The 17151-nt window shown below is 50.8% G+C and overlaps 8 protein-coding genes and 3 non-coding genes across 11 annotated transcripts; 5 read left to right on the forward strand and 6 right to left on the reverse strand.

Moving 5' to 3' along the window:
- Positions 1 to 473: 473 nt before the first annotated feature.
- On the reverse strand, positions 474 to 545 carry ASPSYDRAFT_t25. The gene has a single exon. It is a non-coding gene; the product is annotated as a tRNA-Ala (tRNA).
- Positions 546 to 648: 103 nt separating this feature from the next.
- On the reverse strand, positions 649 to 720 carry ASPSYDRAFT_t24. Its single transcript has one exon. It is a non-coding gene; the product is annotated as a tRNA-Ala (tRNA).
- A 1121-nt stretch (positions 721 to 1841) lies between these two features.
- Positions 1842 to 1913, forward strand: ASPSYDRAFT_t7. The gene has a single exon. It is a non-coding gene; the product is annotated as a tRNA-Ala (tRNA).
- A 549-nt stretch (positions 1914 to 2462) lies between these two features.
- ptcA (type 2C protein phosphatase PTC6) lies at positions 2463 to 4256 on the forward strand (the record flags this gene model as incomplete). Its single annotated transcript, XM_040841263.1, has 2 exons — positions 2463 to 2523; positions 2650 to 4256. 2 exons carry the CDS (start codon positions 2463 to 2465, stop codon positions 4254 to 4256), a joined length of 1668 nt encoding a protein of 555 aa, XP_040707626.1.
- Positions 4257 to 5279: 1023 nt separating this feature from the next.
- ASPSYDRAFT_141802 (CDP-diacylglycerol--inositol 3-phosphatidyltransferase) lies at positions 5280 to 6329 on the forward strand (the record flags this gene model as incomplete). Its single annotated transcript, XM_040841189.1, has 3 exons — positions 5280 to 5460; positions 5522 to 5898; positions 5964 to 6329. 3 exons carry the CDS (start codon positions 5280 to 5282, stop codon positions 6327 to 6329), a joined length of 924 nt encoding a protein of 307 aa, XP_040707627.1.
- A 344-nt stretch (positions 6330 to 6673) lies between these two features.
- On the forward strand, positions 6674 to 8655 carry leu2A (3-isopropylmalate dehydrogenase LEU2). Its single transcript, XM_040844315.1, has 6 exons — positions 6674 to 7068; positions 7126 to 7146; positions 7216 to 7284; positions 7366 to 7461; positions 7539 to 8166; positions 8239 to 8655. Exons 1-6 carry the CDS (start codon positions 7018 to 7020, stop codon positions 8472 to 8474), a joined length of 1101 nt encoding a protein of 366 aa, XP_040707628.1. The 5' UTR covers positions 6674 to 7017; the 3' UTR covers positions 8475 to 8655.
- Positions 8509 to 10551, reverse strand: ASPSYDRAFT_267314 (anaphase promoting complex subunit DOC1). Its single transcript, XM_040844316.1, has 2 exons — positions 9817 to 10551; positions 8509 to 9749 (listed from the first exon to the last, which is right to left on the reverse strand). Exons 1-2 carry the CDS (start codon positions 10337 to 10339, stop codon positions 8836 to 8838), a joined length of 1437 nt encoding a protein of 478 aa, XP_040707629.1. The 5' UTR covers positions 10340 to 10551; the 3' UTR covers positions 8509 to 8835.
- A 19-nt stretch (positions 10552 to 10570) lies between these two features.
- Positions 10571 to 12409, reverse strand: ASPSYDRAFT_38484 (phosphatidylserine decarboxylase 1). The gene has a single exon (XM_040845731.1). It carries the CDS (start codon positions 12332 to 12334, stop codon positions 10694 to 10696), a length of 1641 nt encoding a protein of 546 aa, XP_040707630.1. The 5' UTR covers positions 12335 to 12409; the 3' UTR covers positions 10571 to 10693.
- A 371-nt stretch (positions 12410 to 12780) lies between these two features.
- ASPSYDRAFT_25871 (uncharacterized protein) lies at positions 12781 to 14627 on the forward strand (the record flags this gene model as incomplete). The annotated part of the gene is made up of 2 exons (XM_040844217.1): positions 12781 to 13035; positions 13098 to 14627. The coding sequence occupies 2 exons, from the start codon at positions 12781 to 12783 to the stop codon at positions 14625 to 14627; spliced, it is 1785 nt and encodes a 594-aa protein (XP_040707631.1).
- Positions 14628 to 14778: 151 nt separating this feature from the next.
- ASPSYDRAFT_25872 (phosphoglycerate mutase family protein) lies at positions 14779 to 16266 on the reverse strand (the record flags this gene model as incomplete). Its single annotated transcript, XM_040844218.1, has 4 exons — positions 14779 to 14783; positions 14847 to 15496; positions 15577 to 15896; positions 15991 to 16266. 4 exons carry the CDS (start codon positions 16264 to 16266, stop codon positions 14779 to 14781), a joined length of 1251 nt encoding a protein of 416 aa, XP_040707632.1.
- Positions 16267 to 16415: 149 nt separating this feature from the next.
- On the reverse strand, positions 16416 to 17087 carry ASPSYDRAFT_142771 (40S ribosomal protein uS8; the record flags this gene model as incomplete). Its single annotated transcript, XM_040841269.1, has 2 exons — positions 16416 to 16675; positions 16955 to 17087. The coding sequence occupies 2 exons, from the start codon at positions 17085 to 17087 to the stop codon at positions 16416 to 16418; spliced, it is 393 nt and encodes a 130-aa protein (XP_040707633.1).
- Between the last annotated feature and the right edge of the window lie 64 nt (positions 17088 to 17151).

Raw genomic sequence — 17151 nt, forward strand, 5'->3', positions numbered from 1 at the left:
GGGCCTATCGTGCCTGCCGTACAGTTTACTATACAACGAGGTGAGGAAGGTGCGGCCATTTGAACAGAAGGAACGATCGGCGATTCGCGACAGAGGCACGTGCGACTGTGCACAGATAGATAGGAAGGAGCAATCGGCTTCAGGTCTACTGCTCTTGCCTTGAGACTATTATCCGGATGTAAGATTACCTCTTGGAAGGCGCGATAGCTACCCAGAGACGGAAACAACAACACTCAGTAGACATTTTCGTCGACGGATGTCATTTACACCTACCTTCGTGAAAAACCACTGTTCTCTAATCGATAGCATACCTTAGGCGGATGCGTCAATGCTTAGCCCTAAGCGAGGTACATGTCACGTGCCGACATCAACGCCACAGCGGCTATGGCTCCACCCCAGCATTTTGATATGCAGGATGAAACGACACCATAAAAAAAGCGAATTGCAGTGCCATAAGACGATGCAAAAAGACATGGAGCAGCTGGGAATCGAACCCAGGACCTCTCCCATGCTAAGGGAACATTATACCACTAAACCACAGCCCCATTTGATATGCACCCGGTCGAAAGAGCGCTCCACAAGGCGGGGCATCCACAGGACATAAAAAAATTATCAACACCGAGATTGTCTGCGATAGAGGCAAAAATGTGGAGCAGCTGGGAATCGAACCCAGGACCTCTCCCATGCTAAGGGAACATTATACCACTAAACCACAGCCCCATCTTGTTATAACCCAGCCGCCGAGTGCGAAGGATTGGCGGTCTGGACTGGCTGCACCGTTGGGTTTCCATGGAATAGCGGATTCCATGGGCCGAGAGTATAGAGACTGTTCTCAAGGTGGTTTGGGGGGTTTGCCTGATATTATCGTGTCATGGATACAAGGAGAGCTGGAGGAACAGCATCATGGTGGTCAGGAGTAAGAGTATCGCGTCAGGAGCGGGATATATATCAGCACCGGCTGTGCACCGGTGGCGGCTGGTCTGATCGTCTGATAGGTCGTGTATTCATTCCAGTAGAGTCACAGGCTGGATAAGCTCTGGTACTGCGGACACTCTTGTACTAAAGAGCGGTGATTGGATATATGGCCGTGGCGCATATCTCGAACCCTCTCATTGGCATGGGCTTGCTGACCATAAGGCCCCAGGAAGGGAGATTATTGAGAGGGTTGCTGAATAAAACAGGCCCGTTCTATGCTGTCATACCTCCCTGCCGCTATATTTTGAGGAGGGTTGAAGTGTTGTTTGAAGCATTAGACGGTACATGGTCCCCCTGGCGAAAGATAGCATTAATGCAGGACACGTCCGATATATTGGCCGTGGCTCGCACCTGAAGCAATGAACGATATTGTCAACGTTTGAAAAAGTCCGTACCTTGAAGCTTCGACGCGCACAACAGCATAATGCCCAACAAGTCACGAGCAGCCTAGCGAACACCTAGTGGTAATCTCCGGCTTCTGGACGTGATTAGGGAAGGGGGTCGCATGGACAAGATAAACATAGGAGCCGCAGCCTCGTGGTCATCCATGGTCTAAAGTGCCCGAATCTCTCGCCCAGCATGAAGCTGATGGAACGGGTCAGTGATGGAAACAGCTGGAGGGTTCGCGATCAAAGAAGCATCAATATATTAATGCTAGATTGATTAGAGCGGATAGTCCCTGTCATAATTGAAAAGCGAGAAGAATTTTGGTATTTGGAAAGCCAACCAACCGTATATCCCTGAGAAGTGATAACGATGATGTGTTTACGCGCTGGATTGGAGACGGTTGGCAGTATGACGTTGTTGAATCCGTAGAGAAGCCTTGGAAATATGTAGCATATTTCTGACCAGAAACGTCAATAGCTGGGGCTGTGGTTTAGTGGTATAATGTTCCCTTAGCATGGGAGAGGTCCTGGGTTCGATTCCCAGCTGCTCCACATTTTTTGTTTGAAGTATTCTTTTTTTTTGCCGGTCTTACCCTTGAAAGCTATAACTTATAGGATTGCGTATAATCTGCGTTGTTCGTTTTGCTGTCATTTACCCCAGGCTGACGAAAAGACTTTCACCCATAAATAATGTGATACCAGCGCTTGCCTATCACCGGGAAAAGTGCCAACAAATCAACTTAAGTTAGTTAATCAATGTGTGCTTGTCAGCGAAGCCTCCGTCGTTATTTCAAGCGCAGTTTTTCTATTTTCAGTAACCTTCTCGTATGGTTTTGGTATCAAGAAGACAGAAGAAGCAAGCTCATTTTGCAGGATCTTCTAAGGCCAGCTCAGCCTCGCGACACCCTAATGTAAGATAAGGTAAGAATAGGAACCACGAACTGCCGGGAGTTTCTCCGTTGCATTCTTCGCTCGGGCCGCAGAAAACGTTATTAGATCAGCCCCCGCGACAATTGGATCTCAGAACGAGCCCCTTCTCCTGACCTACCACGACGCTGCCTTTGGCCCTCCTTAATCTCAAGTATCGATGTCGCGACCTTCATGACTTTGGCTCCGTCGAAGCGAGTCACTGTCCGGGTCTGGACCCTGGTTGACAGTCGCAGTAAGCTCCTTGTTGCCAGCCCCTTCTTATCTCCGATAGTTCAATGGAGATTACGACACGAAAAGCCGATGACTAGGGGAAAGCGTTCTAGAAAAGCAAGCGCTGACTGTTAACTTCGTCTTATAGACTATATTTCTCTTCATAAACGCCATTACTCTTCCACTACCCAGGCATCTGACTCGCCTCGGACTACGAAACGACGCGAGTTCCACGACTATTTTGTTACGCATCTCCCCTCGTCCTCCCTACATCCAGACCCTAGGGGCCCGCTCACATCGTTCCATAAACTCCCTCGTTCAGCATCAGTACCACATACAGGGGAGATATCACACTCTCCGGCTTCATTCCAGGCTCTGGTCGGCCGAGAGACGACCGTAGTTCGGATTCCGCTACGCAGTGCGAAGCATCATTTTGGAGCCGCAACTTCTCGAGGAACTCGGGCTTATAATGAAGACACCTACCAGGCTGGAGTCATTGATATACCTGCCTTTGCGAAGCGTCCTCCGTCGTCCTTGACGATTAAACGGGATGCTGCTGGGCCCCGGGAAAACAGAGCTGCGGATAGTGCAAGTGGGGATCCGCAAGTTTTTTACTTTGGGATATTCGATGGCCACGGTGGATCTGAATGTAGCACTTTTTTGAAAGAGACGCTGCACGAATATATTCAAGACACTGCCGCTGAGTTTGAACTGCAGTCAAGTTTGAAAAAGGCCGGGGAGGAGCCTGATTCGTCTGGCAGCGAGCTGCCAGTCCGACAAGGTAGCAATGCGATGCGGGTTCGGAGATTGGAAAAGACTCTGGTGCAGAACTGGAGACATCTTGTCGGAGGATATTTCAAGAGATTTGTCCCGCCTAACTTCTCACACCTAACCAAACACCCCGCTGAGGGCGAGACGAAGCCAGCAACTGATGATAAATATGTCTCAATTGAGGAAATCCTCGAGTACGCCTTTTTGCGTGCAGACTTGGATTTCGTTTCCGCCCAAGCCGCAAGGCAAGATGACGAGCTGTCAAATGTTTTCCGGCCGCTTTACCAAGATGACATTCTCTATGGGCCAGCTCGTTCTCAATCATCAAACCCCAGTGGCCTCAGACGGTTCAAAGGTGGAAGCACAGCGAGCTCTGTATTAATCTCCACGCCAACGCCCGCACCTTTCTGGCATCCATCTAGTCCTTCAAGTTTGTTAGTCTCACATGTTGGCGACACTAGGGTCTTGCTGTGCTCGACGGCCACTGGCGAGGCTATACCCCTCACTTCCAACCATCACCCTTCGTCGCCCATCGAAGCCAACCGGCTAAGGCGATATGCAGCTACATTCGTGACCGACTCGTTTGGCGAAGAGCGTATTAGTGGGTTAGCGAATACTCGTGCCTTTGGCGATGTGCAGTCCAAACGAATCGGTGTATCGGCTGAACCTGAGCTTCGCCGTTTTGAGATAGCACCGGCGGAATACTCTTTTCTGGTCCTCATGACGGACGGCGTCACGGACTCACTCACTGATCAAGAAGTCGTTGATATCATCAAGGAAGCGAAGACTCCAGACGAAGGGTCTCGGCATGTGGTCAATTTCGCTACCGAGGTCACCAAGTCGGGGGACAATGCTACTTGCCTCGTCGTGCGACTCGGCGGCTGGGAGCGACGATTGGAAGGGGGTCTAGGAAGCCTAGGAACGAAAGAATCTCGCGAATTCCGTCGACAAGAAGCTACAGATCCGCGCAGGTCACGGACATAACGCAGCCATTGTATATAACGAATAATTGTCTTAGCTCTCACTACATTTCCTTTGCAATAAATAAACTGTACATACATACCGAAATATTTTCCCATCAATTCTGCAGGTGCGAAATACTAGTATGCGGAAGAGACGAAGTGAATGTGTAACAACCAAGTCAAAAGTCATTTAACGGGCAACTAGATAGCACGTACCGACAGGAAGGGAATTCGCGAGTAGGTGTTGCGTGACTATTGCGCTGCTCGGCGTCGGACGCGGTCTCCATGTGAAATTATTGCTTTCTCCTATTTCTCCGACTTCCTCTTTATATCTGCTGCCCTTTTCTACTCCCTTGACCCCTCAGACTACATGGGAGGAGATCCTGACCCTTTTGCTTGTCTGCAGCTAAGAGTGCCTTATCGAGCTTATCGTCCTAAATGCATCCGAGTTTCCGAGTCGACGATCGTTCCGTTTCCGCTGACTACACGTACGGCACGAGCGAACTAGTTAACTAATCGATAATATTTGTTAAAGGGCTTCAGTAGTGTTTATCGCCCGGACAAAAATCCAAATCCACATATATACCAGACAACATTCAACAGTGAACACACCTCATTGTCCGTGTCCCGTTTGCCTAAACGAAACGTCATCCTTTCCGTGGTTCTGGCCACGATCGAGCAAACGCGTGCCTAAGGCGGGTGAACCATACTACTGGTACGTGTTGGATAAGCTCCCCAAGCTGACATTTGGCAACGCTGCGCGAGCTGTGCTCTTCTCCCTCCAACAAATATTCTGCGCATTTAATCTCAAATAACTAACGCGGGACTTGTACTTCAGTCCCTTCTTCGTTTTGGCGCCCCCTGGTTGGAAATAATTTGTCCTCCAAGTCGCGATTCGCCCGCTGTGGAAGCTCTCGGATAAGAGGTTTCTCCCCTTTTTACTGCCTCATCGCTGTCGCCTCGTCTGCTCCTTTCTCCCACACAGCCCTTCAATAGGTGCCGAAAACACACGCGGCACTCTTTTATCTTACAACATTCCTCAGATATGAGCGCCCGAACTAGAAGGCAAAAGGCCGCACTGGCCGCCCAGTCCGAAGGAGGCGACGCATCGCCAACGAGAAACGGCTCGATAGAGACACCTAAACGGAGCAGGTCAGTTACACCGGAGGACGACGGCGACGACGGAGTGAAGGAAAACGTATATCTATTTGCCCCCAATATCATTGGTAAGGAACTCGTTCTTGGCCGTGAGTCGCTGCGACCCCGCTAATATTTTCGGGTTCATAGGATATGTGAGAGTTGTTCTGGCGATTGCATCCCTCTACTACATGCCCCTCCACCCACGAACGTGTTCGATTCTTTACAGTGTATCCTGCTTGCTAGATGCTTTGGACGGATATGCGGCGCGCTATTTCAACCAATCCACTACGTTCGGCGCAGTGCTTGACATGGTGACCGACCGTTGCACAACTGCCTGCCTTCTCGTCTTTTTGAGCTCTGCTTGGCCGCGATGGGCGCTTGTTTTCCAATCATTGATTGCTTTGGATATGGCTTCCCATTATATGCATATGTACGCTACTCTCAGCATGGGAGGTGCCAACCAAAGCCACAAGAAGATCGATTCTTCTCGGAGTTGGGTCCTGTATCTCTACTACAACAGTAGGGTGAGTTATGCGAGCTCTATTTGAAATCCGCCGTTTTGGACTATGCTGACGATTCTCGCCTACAGACGGTCCTCTTCATCTGCTGTGCTCTCAATGAGCTTTTCTTCATCGGTCTCTATCTGCTCTCTTTCTCTTCTCCCACCTTATCACCGTCCTTGCTCCTACCTCCTCAAGGCGTCACCGTAGGCGGAACACCACCACCACCCGCTTCGACGAGCGTATTCGCTAGCCCTTGGAGCGCAGGTGCTCTAGAGCTGGCTCGTGCCAACAAGATTGACAGCTTCTGGCCCTGGGTGATTACCTCTATCTCGTTTCCGGTCATGGCATTCAAACAGTTTGTCAACATCGTGCAGCTGGTCAAGGCAGCCAACTGGTTGGTTGAAGGCGATCTTGTCAGCCGACGGAAGGCTCGCAACGCACTGAAGAATTAGAGTGTCAAGGATACGAGCCAGCTGACGAAACTGGGGCGTTGAGGTACATCTCACCTCTAACATGGAGCCCCTGATCTTGATCACTGCATCCTTTGGGTCTTACCTGTCATTTTAGATGGCCTTTATCATTCTGCATAGCTCTGGCGCGTTCTGTCCTTTCCTTCCTGGACGAGCTGAGAGTTTTTGCCAACTTTACTTCCCCCTTGCGGCGAGCCTCGGGGCAATGAAACCCGTATTGCGGGATAAATAGATCGTGTCTGGGCATTTGATTTGGAAGGATTATGTGGGATTGGGCGTGTATATCTGCCACCAACAGGCGTGTGGACCAAACTTATTTTAGCGATGGTCTGTGGTTTTTTTGTGTTTCTTTCTCTGCCTTTTCTTCACTTGCTACCTTCTATTTTTTTCACTCTTGTCGTTAATTGTCTTTTTACCCTGATTCTATAGTTATTTTAATGTGTTTCCTTGGCCCTGCCCTGGTCTTATACTACGGAGTGACGAAGTTGACCCAATTGGGGAGGTTGGATTACCGTACATAACCGGTCTCCGGTGTCGGCGTGGGGAAGAGCAAACCCACCCCGCCGATTCACTTTAACATCGGAGCCCCTGCTCACCCTAATACCTGTCCACTGTTCTGAGATCCTTTCTGTGTTTCAATTTGCAGTAATTCGTGAAGAGCGCCGACAGAATGCCGTCATTTAACATCGTTGTATTTGGGGGTGACCATTGCGGTCCTGAGGTGAGGTTCACATACTGCAATCGCTATGGCGGGGAACTAATATACTGTAATTTTTAGGTGACTTCAGAGGCTGTCAAGGTAAGTCCCCTTGACTCTTCCATGGAATAATGGGCCAATTCGAGAGACTAATCCTAAGCTTCGAAATAGATCCTTCGTGTGATCGAGAAGAGCCGTGACGACATCACCTTCAACCTCCAGGACCACTTGCTCGGTGGTGTAAGCGATGACCCCCAGTTTCCTTCAAGGTTTCGTACACCGGGAACCAAGGCGAGAAAGCTAACCAGACTCTATATCTAGGGATCAATTGATGCCACCGGATCTCCTCTTACTGATGAGGCCCTCGAGGCCGCAAAGAACGCCGACGCCGTTTTCCTTGGTGCTATTGGTGGCCCGGTATGTGACGCAGCGACACGCACAACAGTATATCAACTACAGAAGACTGAACTAATGGGGATACATCTGATTTGTAGAAATGGGGAACTGGCGCCGTCCGCCCTGAACAGGGAATTCTCAAGCTTCGCAAGGAGATGGGTACTTTCGCCAACCTGCGGCCATGCAACTTCGCTGCACCCTCGTTAGTCGAGAGTTCCCCGCTGCGCTCTGAGGTCTGCCGCGGCGTAGACTTTAACATCATCCGTGAATTGACTGGTGGTATCTACTTCGGCGAGCGTAAGGAAGACGATGGAAGCGGCTTTGCCCTCGACACAGAGCCCTACTCCCGCGCTGAGATTGAGCGCATCACCCGCCTCGGTGCTCATCTCGCCCTACAACACAACCCTCCTCTCCCCGTGTGGAGCTTGGACAAGGCCAACGTCCTAGCTACTAGCCGTCTATGGCGTAAGACGGTTACCGACGTCATGGCCAAGGAGTTCCCCCAGCTTAAGATCGAGCACCAGCTTATCGACTCCGCTGCCATGATTATGGTCAAGGACCCCCGCAAGTTGAACGGTATCGTTATCACCAGCAACCTGTTTGGTGACATTATCTCCGACGAGGCCAGCGTTATCCCCGGTTCTCTGGGTCTGTTGCCCAGCGCTAGTCTGAGCAGCATCCCCGACGGAACCGGCAAGGTAAACGGTATTTACGAGCCTATCCACGGTACGTACACTACTAGCCTTCTTCCCCAATCCTCCTTATTGGAGTTCTACACTAACTTAATCCTCGGTATAGGATCCGCTCCTGACATCTCCGGAAAGGGCATTGTCAACCCTGTTGCTGCTATCCTCTCCGTCGGTCTAATGATGCAGTACTCTTTCGCTCTCTTCGATGAGGCCCGTGCTGTCCAGACGGCCGTGAGCAACGTTATTGAGTCTGGCGTACGCACTGGCGATATTGGCGGCAAGGCCTCCACTAAGGAGGTCGGTGATGCCATTGCTGCTGAGCTAGAGAAGCTTCTGAAAAAATAAGTGTTTACGCCAAAGGCTTAGTACTTACGATGGCACATTAAAATGGACACAAAAAGTACCTACTATATGGGGCATTGACCATGCCAAATGAGATACGAACTACTTGAATAGAATACCTATTATAGGATGATGTCCTTCCATGACTATTATTGATTACCGGCACTGCTCTTATATCTGTCATTGCATGAGTGATTAATAAATACGGTAGCTAACGGGTATCTTAAACCGAAACGCCGAATATTAAAAACATGCTTTCCCTCTGGATGTATCAGTAATGCAAGGACGATGTGCCCAACAGCTCGAGGAACCCTAACTCCCATAGTGCATAAAGTAAAATAAACTGCCATGAGGGATGTTTTGATCATCGAATTACTGGATCTCCCATCCAATCCGGCTCCTCTAAAGCAGTTACCTTGCTCGCGGCGCTAGTATTGCCATCCCCTCGGCCATCATCATCGTTAGCACCACGCAGAGACTTCCGGGCACTGTGCCTCCGGACTCGACCATCCGCAGACGCGGACGGAGCATTACCGTTCCGTCGGCGGTCATCGTCCCTTGCAAAGACCTGAAATCCACGCACATGGGTATCTTTTCCGTTTTGATGATTCTCCATGATGCGCATCTGGATCACCATAGCTTTGAGCACACTCCCGGAATACGGATCTTCATCGTCGTCATCGTCATCGTCATCGTCACCGCCTCCGCCATCAGTATTGCTCCCTTCACCGTACAAGCCAGGTTCCTGAGTGTGACCATGTTCCCGGGCAGACTTCCCTGGGTTCTGGGAACCAGAGGGCAGTGAAACATCCGCGAAGAGAGTACTTGCGGACTTCCCTTTGCCTTTATCCTTTTTGCCTTGAAGTCGAGCGGATTTTTGCGCCCCCCGGCGCCTGTGCGTCTTTCGTACCCATCCGCCATTTTGTCCCCCGACACCCTGAAGTGGGACTTCCACCCAGCCACAGGGGCCCTCACCTTCCCATGTTGCGAACTCGACTAGGTCATTCCCGCCCATACCAGCCAAAAACATCATCTTCGTGGGTGTGTAACTTTCATCAAGACTGAAATCAAGATACACTCTAATCTTGACAACGGCAACAAGCTTGAAAAAGTGTAGTGTAAGTGTATGCGGTTGTGGCCCGTCGGACTGCCAGTACTGCGTATGATCTGGGTTCCGGAGCGCTGCTACACCGCAGCCAGGTTTATGTGTTGAGACAGTCCATGACGCGAGAGAAGAAATCTCACGGAGATCGCTAGGAAGTGGCGAGGGCGATTTATCTAGACGACCAAGAGATAGTGTTAGCTGCAGGCACCTCAGGGTATGAGGAGAAGTAAGTATACGAACCTCGATCCTGCATCAACTCATCCTCATCCTCCTCTATAACCTCCTCTTCCATGTCCCCCTCAGCCATACCATCCATGTCCTCCTCCGAAAGCTCAACCTCGTTACCATCTGGATCTAGTCCAATTGGTCTTTCGACACTCCCACCATTTAGCTCCCCCACATCCTCTTCCTCATCAAACGGGCTTTCGTCATCATATTCTCCCTCCTCCTCTTCATCATTGCCCATGGAATCTCTCCCCTGCGGCCTCCCAGCTACTCCCCTACCAAACAACGAGAAGAGCGCAGCCTGCGCCGCAGCCGCGCGCCGAACCGGTTCCGGCGCCCCCACTACATTGCCCGATGCATCAATCTGCCCACCCGACGAAGGGTGTAACTGCGGAAATGGAACTCCTCTAGGAGACGGTGTTTGGAAATGGCCCTGCGCTGGGATATGGTTTAGTCGCTGTCGTTGTTGTGGCTGCGGTTGCGGGGAGTCGGAGGAGGGAGGAGCCGTGGGGTGTCTGCGGAGGAGATGGCGAGGCATCGCTGTGATTGGGTGTGGTATTGCGATATTTGACTTGGCTTATGATTCTCCCATTATATATTCCCAATAGCGGGGATTTTCGAATTGGTTGTTTCGTGGGGAACTAACTGCAGGGATGTTGTTTGTGTTTTGATAGAGCTCTTTCTTGCGGTGGAATTCGGCGTCACGTGAATAGCTATAGATGAAGGAAGTCGGGAAGCAAGCCTGGAGGATTAAATCAAGTCATATATCTACTGGGTAAACATATTGTTGAAATAGGATTATGATACATTATCGTAGTGTATAAAAAATAATACAACACAGTTGTGCGCAACGCTGGTAACAAAGAGGCTCCGCAGAGAGCATATTTACATCCTACTCCTTGACATCGACGTACCCAAGTTTTTGGCCCATCTGTATCCGCTGGCCCTTTTCAATACTCCAATTCAATCCACCGTCTCGCTGGCCCTCCTTCCAACCGGCATCAAACGACTTGCGCGTGCCCATTGGGGCCTCGAAGACCAGCACGATAGAACTCCCCAACTGGAACCCGCCCATTTCCTCACCTCGTTGAAGAGAGTGACCACCCAGTGTCCGGCTTGCGTGAAGGTATGTAGCTTCGGCGAATCCGGGGTACTGCTCACCACGCTTGGCGGCTTCTGCAGCGGCCACATCCGCCGCGGTGTCTGTCAAAAGGCTATTGGTGCGTAGTTCGGAGTCGAAGTTGATTTTGATTGAGCCTACATTTGTAGCGCCAACTGGGGTATAGCTGAAGAATCCCCAGCGCCACCGCCCCAGAAGCACCACACGCTCGTTGAGTGTAAAAAGACCAGGTAGGTGTCGTTGTAAATAGGGTGACACGGAGAATAATTCGCCGGCAAAGTGTCGACGGCTTTCAACAACCCATGGTACAGGCGAGTGGAACCGATGGTAATCACCGGGGGCGAGGTAAATTACCACGTAGTAAAGGGCATTATTCGACATTGGTTTGGGGGCATACCAAGGGGTTCCATCACCGCGCGCAAGGTCCTCTCTGACCTGGTCTTCGGACGCTGCTTTGGATTCTGTGGACGCATCTATGGATGATGATCGCTTTCTTAAACCAGCGTGCTCTCCAGAAAAGAGAGATGGTAACGTGTAGGAAATGCCGTTCATCTTAGCAAATTCTTCATCTGCCGACATGGTGGCAGCATCTTTTTGTGAGGGTTCATTCTGATGGTCCATGAATTTCTTGGAGTGGTCTGCCTGGGACGGTGTGGCAGAACCCAGGAGCGCATCCAGGCTGTACGTCACACCTTTGACCTGCTCCACTTCACCTCGCTCTATTAGACCGAATTGAAGAATGCGCCCATCGGATGGAGACAGTATAGCGTGCGGATCTGAATCTAGAGGCCGAACCCCAGGCTTCAGTTTGCGGTAGAAGAAGGCTGCCAAGTTTGGGTACACGTGAAGATCGGGTTCCGCCACTTCATCCAAATTGGCGCCAAACACCCAGGAGTATAATTTGAAACCTGGAACACGAAGGTAGTAAGGAAGTTCTATTTCGTTGAAGCGACCCCATAGTCGAGACATTGCCTTCAACGGCAAAGTTGACATTATTTGAACCTGCCATGGCCCGCTGAGACGGGTCTTCGGACGCGGAGGGGGTTTTGAGAAATCGAATGACTCCCCTGAAGCTTCGGATTCCCTTTCTATGCGTAGCCGTTCATTTCGTTGAGACTTGTAATAATGAAGAATACCTAGGAGACCGATTCCGAGGCCAACCGGGATTGGGTACCATTCAACTTTGGTGTTCCGTAGGGCAAAGCCCAGTCGAGATCCAAATGTGCTTCCGGGCGACGATTTCCCGTTTTGATTGTTGTAATTGCGCCGGGACTTCGAGAAGAACCTGACGCCGGTCCGAAGCCGGTCAGGGGATCCAAATGACACCATATCTGATAACGCGAAGTTATCTCTCGAAAAGCGAGTGACGCTCCGGCGAAAGGGCATGGAATATCTGGACAGGCACAAGGCCATAATTCGAGGGTCACACCATGGATATCATGCAGGAATGCAGTCCCGAAGCGTGCGGGAGTTTAACCGGAGAAACTCATGTGATTGCGATAGATGATGTTTTTGGCGCCACTCCGCCGCCCGGCAGAATCCGCCGATAGCGATTGTCTCCTTCCTCCAGCACGGCCTCATCTCCGCTTCAACAACCTCCACATCAGCGTCTACACTGTATTAGTATTATTTATACTCTCATTCTTTGACTTCAAAACCTACCTATATTAGTGTTCTCGGTATTTCGGGATTTCACTCAATTAGCAGCTTGTGAGGGACTGCGCCGTATCCTAGAGGCCACCGTTATCATAGAGCTGCCCAGTCCCGCACCAGAGCTTCGACGCATTTGCTCCACATAGTTGGCCTTTTCGCGACTTCTCAATTTTTTGTCTCCTGCAAACACATTTCTTGCTTGACGGATGTCTCTGATGGATACTGGGGCTGGAGCCGGCGTCAAGGGTTTCACCCTCCATGTATTGTGTCCGTCTTTGCCATCGCCGAACCGCTTCACCTTCAGAGGCCTGCCACTCTCCATCACGGTTGCCGACCTCAAAGTTCGCATTTCAGAATCGATCCCTTCCCAACCGGCGCCAAAAAGCCAGAAACTATTATATCTTGGGAAGATACTTGCAGATGACAACGTGACCTTGCAGTCGCTGTTCGGATCACTGGATGTAAGCGCAACTTCCTCCCTACTATACTCAGTTCTGAGGGCTAACGTTGATTATCCGTACAGAGCGACGAGATCTCAGTGCATCTCATACTTCCACCTTCTCCCCCGCAGCCCGCAGACCCAATCAAGCCTACTACGGGTGCCTCAGACCCTTCTAATGCCGTCATTCATAGACAGAACCAAGGCCACAACCATCCATTACATGCTCAGCGAATAAGGTACAGAGCGCCAAATCCTTTGAGAAGGGATGAAATTGCTCGGTCTTTGCACGAAAATGCCCGCCGTCGCCTCGCTGAAATACAACAACGAACGCTTCCTCAATCTCAGTGGCCAACGCCGCCGCATTGGACGTCGCGGCAGCAGATTTCCCATCTGCCGCCTTATATGCCAAGTCCATCGGTTCCAGTTACACAAACTACAACACCTTTCGCTTCCTTGCCAAACATGTCGGTCATGGACTTAGGGGAGGGCCTGCAACTTCCTGAAGAGGCTCGACCACGTCTAAGGCTGCTAAAACAGTACATCGGCTTAGCTGAAGAACAACTAAACTGCGGAATTGCGCCCACGATAGACCATGTGATTCAATTACGCACACATCTTTTCAAGCTTCTTGATGACCAACTCCAACGGCCGTTGTCTGAACGCGGTGAATATATTGAGCCATTAATCACCCGCGTCTTCGACATTTCCGCGCGCGCGGATGAGCTTCGCCAGCCTTATTTCCTGCCCACTCAAAACGGCCCCTCACATGGTTCGATGAGCCAGTTGTACCTCGTCTCTTCACCTAGTGGCTACCAGGCTCTATGCGCGTCTTCAGTACCTGCATCAGGTGCGGTTCCGACACTTGGTACAACGCAAACACTCAGAACGGAATCTTCCACCAATGGCCAACAACCAAATGCACAACCAGACGCAGGCGCCGCGGTTATGGAAAATGTCGTTCGTCAAGCCGTATTGAACCAAAGACCTCCAGCCGACGGACAGTTTGGCTTGGGCCGAAATTTGAGACGGTTGTGGCTTTTTATGCGACTTTACTTTTTCTGTCATATGTTCAGCCAACCTGGTTCTCAAACACGACTACTCTATGTGACCCTGGCTGTAATAGCTGCAATCCTTTCAGAAACCAGCGTACCAAGGCGGCTGTACGAGATGATTTTAGCTCCTGTTCAGCGACATCTTGAAGGGCTGGTGCACTTTGCACCAGATCCAACCCCGCAGAGTGCAGAAGCAACGACCAACCAAGGAGTCAGAGTGCAGCCAGATCGCGAGGCAAGCTGGGCCGCTGGCCTATACCATAATTTACGAAGAATGGAGCGATCAGCGGCCCTTTTTATCGCCAGTCTAGTACCAGGTGTGGGAGAGAGGCACATTGAGGTACGCAATGCGGCGGAGGCCGCGCGAAATGCTGAAATAGCACGACAGGAGGAAGAGCGACGTCGGCAAGAAGAAGAAGCGGCAGTAGCAGAGAACCCAGAGGAGCATTCACCCGGAGTGGCCGGCGGAGCCGATAACTCTGAACGGGATTCTCACACCAACACAGTGGCCGAAGCTCCGAACGTGCCCCAAAATGCGATACCCCAAGAGGCACACTAGGTACAACAGGTACTAGTCGTGCTTCTGCTTGCACATTCTTTACTTGGCGTTACTGTTTGGAATTAGCGTAGGTATCTTTATTGGGTCCGAAATATAGTGTTTTAAATAGCGTCATGCCTTTCTTAATAAGGCAACCGTATAGATAGCATATCTAGTCTATAAAATTTGGGTATATGCAAGTTTGCGTAGTCTATAACTTTGTTCCCTGCCTCAGCTCACCCTCCGCTGGAACCGCTGGAACCGCTGGGTCTGACATTGGCCCCGTATCAAATGACTCCTCCCCATTGAAATGCCACCCTCTCTCCGCACCACCGCTCAGAAAACTACAGTCCCCATTCATCACACAATCCCACCCACCCCCGACTCCCTTCCCACCTTCCCATTCTGGCACAACCGTGACGTCTGGGTTCGCAATCATCGTCCCATCTGCCAGTAAACCCTTCCCCGGTTTTGACGCAGCAGGCCCGCTGCCTCTCCTCCGAAAGGTACTTAACCCCGCTGTATAAACATGAAAATCCTCTTCACTAGAATCTGCGGGCATATTACCCGTTAGTACGCGCCCAATCGCAATGAGTGGTGCCGCATGCGAGCATATAAAGATCGCCTTGCTCGTTCTCTGCTCAGTAGGGAGAGACGCCTCTATCGTGGTTATTTCCGCATCCACCTCCCTGATTATACCCGCCAACGCAGTTGCGAGGCGATTATGTAGTTGCGGGATTGATTCACCCCGGGTTGAGGTGTAAAGAATTGGGGAGTTGCGGGTGGTGTTTAGGGTGAATGGTGCTGCTTCGCCAGACTTGAGTGATTGCAGGGTTGAGATCGTTGGAGGCGCGGGATGGTGGAAGAAGGTTGTTGAGCCGAACCATTCCCTAGTACGAATTAGTATAAACCCATGATGTGTGGCAATAATCAAAAGGATGGTGCAGAGTTGAAGACAGAGTATGCATACCCAAGCCCATTTTCAACCCGTATCTCAAACTCCGCCTGTTCATCTATCCCATCTGTACCACCCTTTCCATTCTGCGCCTTCTTCGCATCGCCCAATGCCCTAACGGAGGGTTCAATAGTCTGTAAACATCGCCAAAAGGGGCTCGAGTAGACTCGGAACGGCTTGGGCGTTACATCCCCGCTAACGATGTGCGTTGCGAGTTCGTGCGACTGCCGGACGCCGTGTGAGGTTAGGGCTGGGTCCGAGGGGTTCCCGGATGGTGTGGGGAACTGGGAGAAATATGTGCCGGTTTTGTGGTCGATTGTCCAGTTCAAGCGGTGCTGTGTTGATACAAGGAATATGTAAGTAGGTGTGGTTCATTAAGTAGGCTGGGTTAGGTTGGCGGGGTTGGGGATGGAGAGAGGAAGGACGTACTCCATGTCGAGTTAGATAAATTGTGTCGAGGGGCATGGCGACTTTGTTACTACCCACAATACAGGTAGCGTTATAGTCGCAGAAGATGAAGGGAACGAACAGAGTACATTGAGTTGGGGTCGAGGAGTGCGAGTTTGGGAAGTTGCGGGGGGATAGACCGTCGGTCTTTTGACTTGAACCTCGGCCCGTAATAGCACATTCATAAGTGACGCCAGAATTGACCTGGGAGTGGAAATTTACGAAAGAAAATAATTTAAAGGTTCCAGACACGGCCATCGATGAACGAATATAACTACTATCTAGCGTCCAGCACAGGTATCATCCTTTAACTGCTCGCCAAGAATTGGTACATTTTCAATTCGCAACCCACGACGGTTTTCCATGCCGGGCCATTTCTTGTATCAGTTTTTTTTCGGACAAGCTTTTTAGTAGAAGAAACCGAGGAGCTTGCCAGCAACGTGCTTGCGACGGGCCTCCTCGTGGTCCATGATACCAGCGGAGGTGGTCAGGACAACGAAACCGAACTGACGAGAGGGAAGGAGCTGGACGGCCCAGTTCTCGATCTCACCGAGCTGGACGGGGTAGCGGGGGTTGATAACACCGCACTTGTTGAGACGGCCGTTGAGCTGGATGACGATCTTGCCGGAGCGGTGGTCGTCAACTTCCTCAAATTCACCGATGTAGCCTGGAAGCAGGAAAAAGAATTAGTGAGACTGTAGCGAAGATTTAAAGGTTTGCCCAACACAGAGCTCAGAAAAAAGAGAGAAAGGAAACTTGTAAGATCTCCGCCATCGTATCAAAGACACGACAAGATTAATATCTCGGGCACTTAAAGGGCAAAACGTCGTAAGTATCGAAAGCGCCGCCTAGTTATCAGCCCGAATTTTCTGAAGATCCCACAAGGCTTCCCATTCTCATTTCTCATTTCACTCCGTGGGCATTGAAACCAAAATTGCCGGCATACCGTGCTTCTGCATGACACTCAGGAACTTGATGATGACCTTGGAAGAAGGACGGACGAGGACCTGGCGCTTGCCAGCCTTCTCGGCGTTGTTGATGGCGTTGAGCGCATCGTTGAGGACGGAAGTCTTGACCATTTTGTCGGTGTNGAGGGATAGAGATCGAGATTCTCAAATCGAGCAAGAGTAAGACTAGAGATGA

This window comes from Aspergillus sydowii, assembly GCF_001890705.1.
Source record: "Aspergillus sydowii CBS 593.65 unplaced genomic scaffold ASPSYscaffold_1, whole genome shotgun sequence".
In the NCBI taxonomy this organism is placed as follows: Eukaryota; Fungi; Ascomycota; class Eurotiomycetes; order Eurotiales; family Aspergillaceae; genus Aspergillus; species Aspergillus sydowii.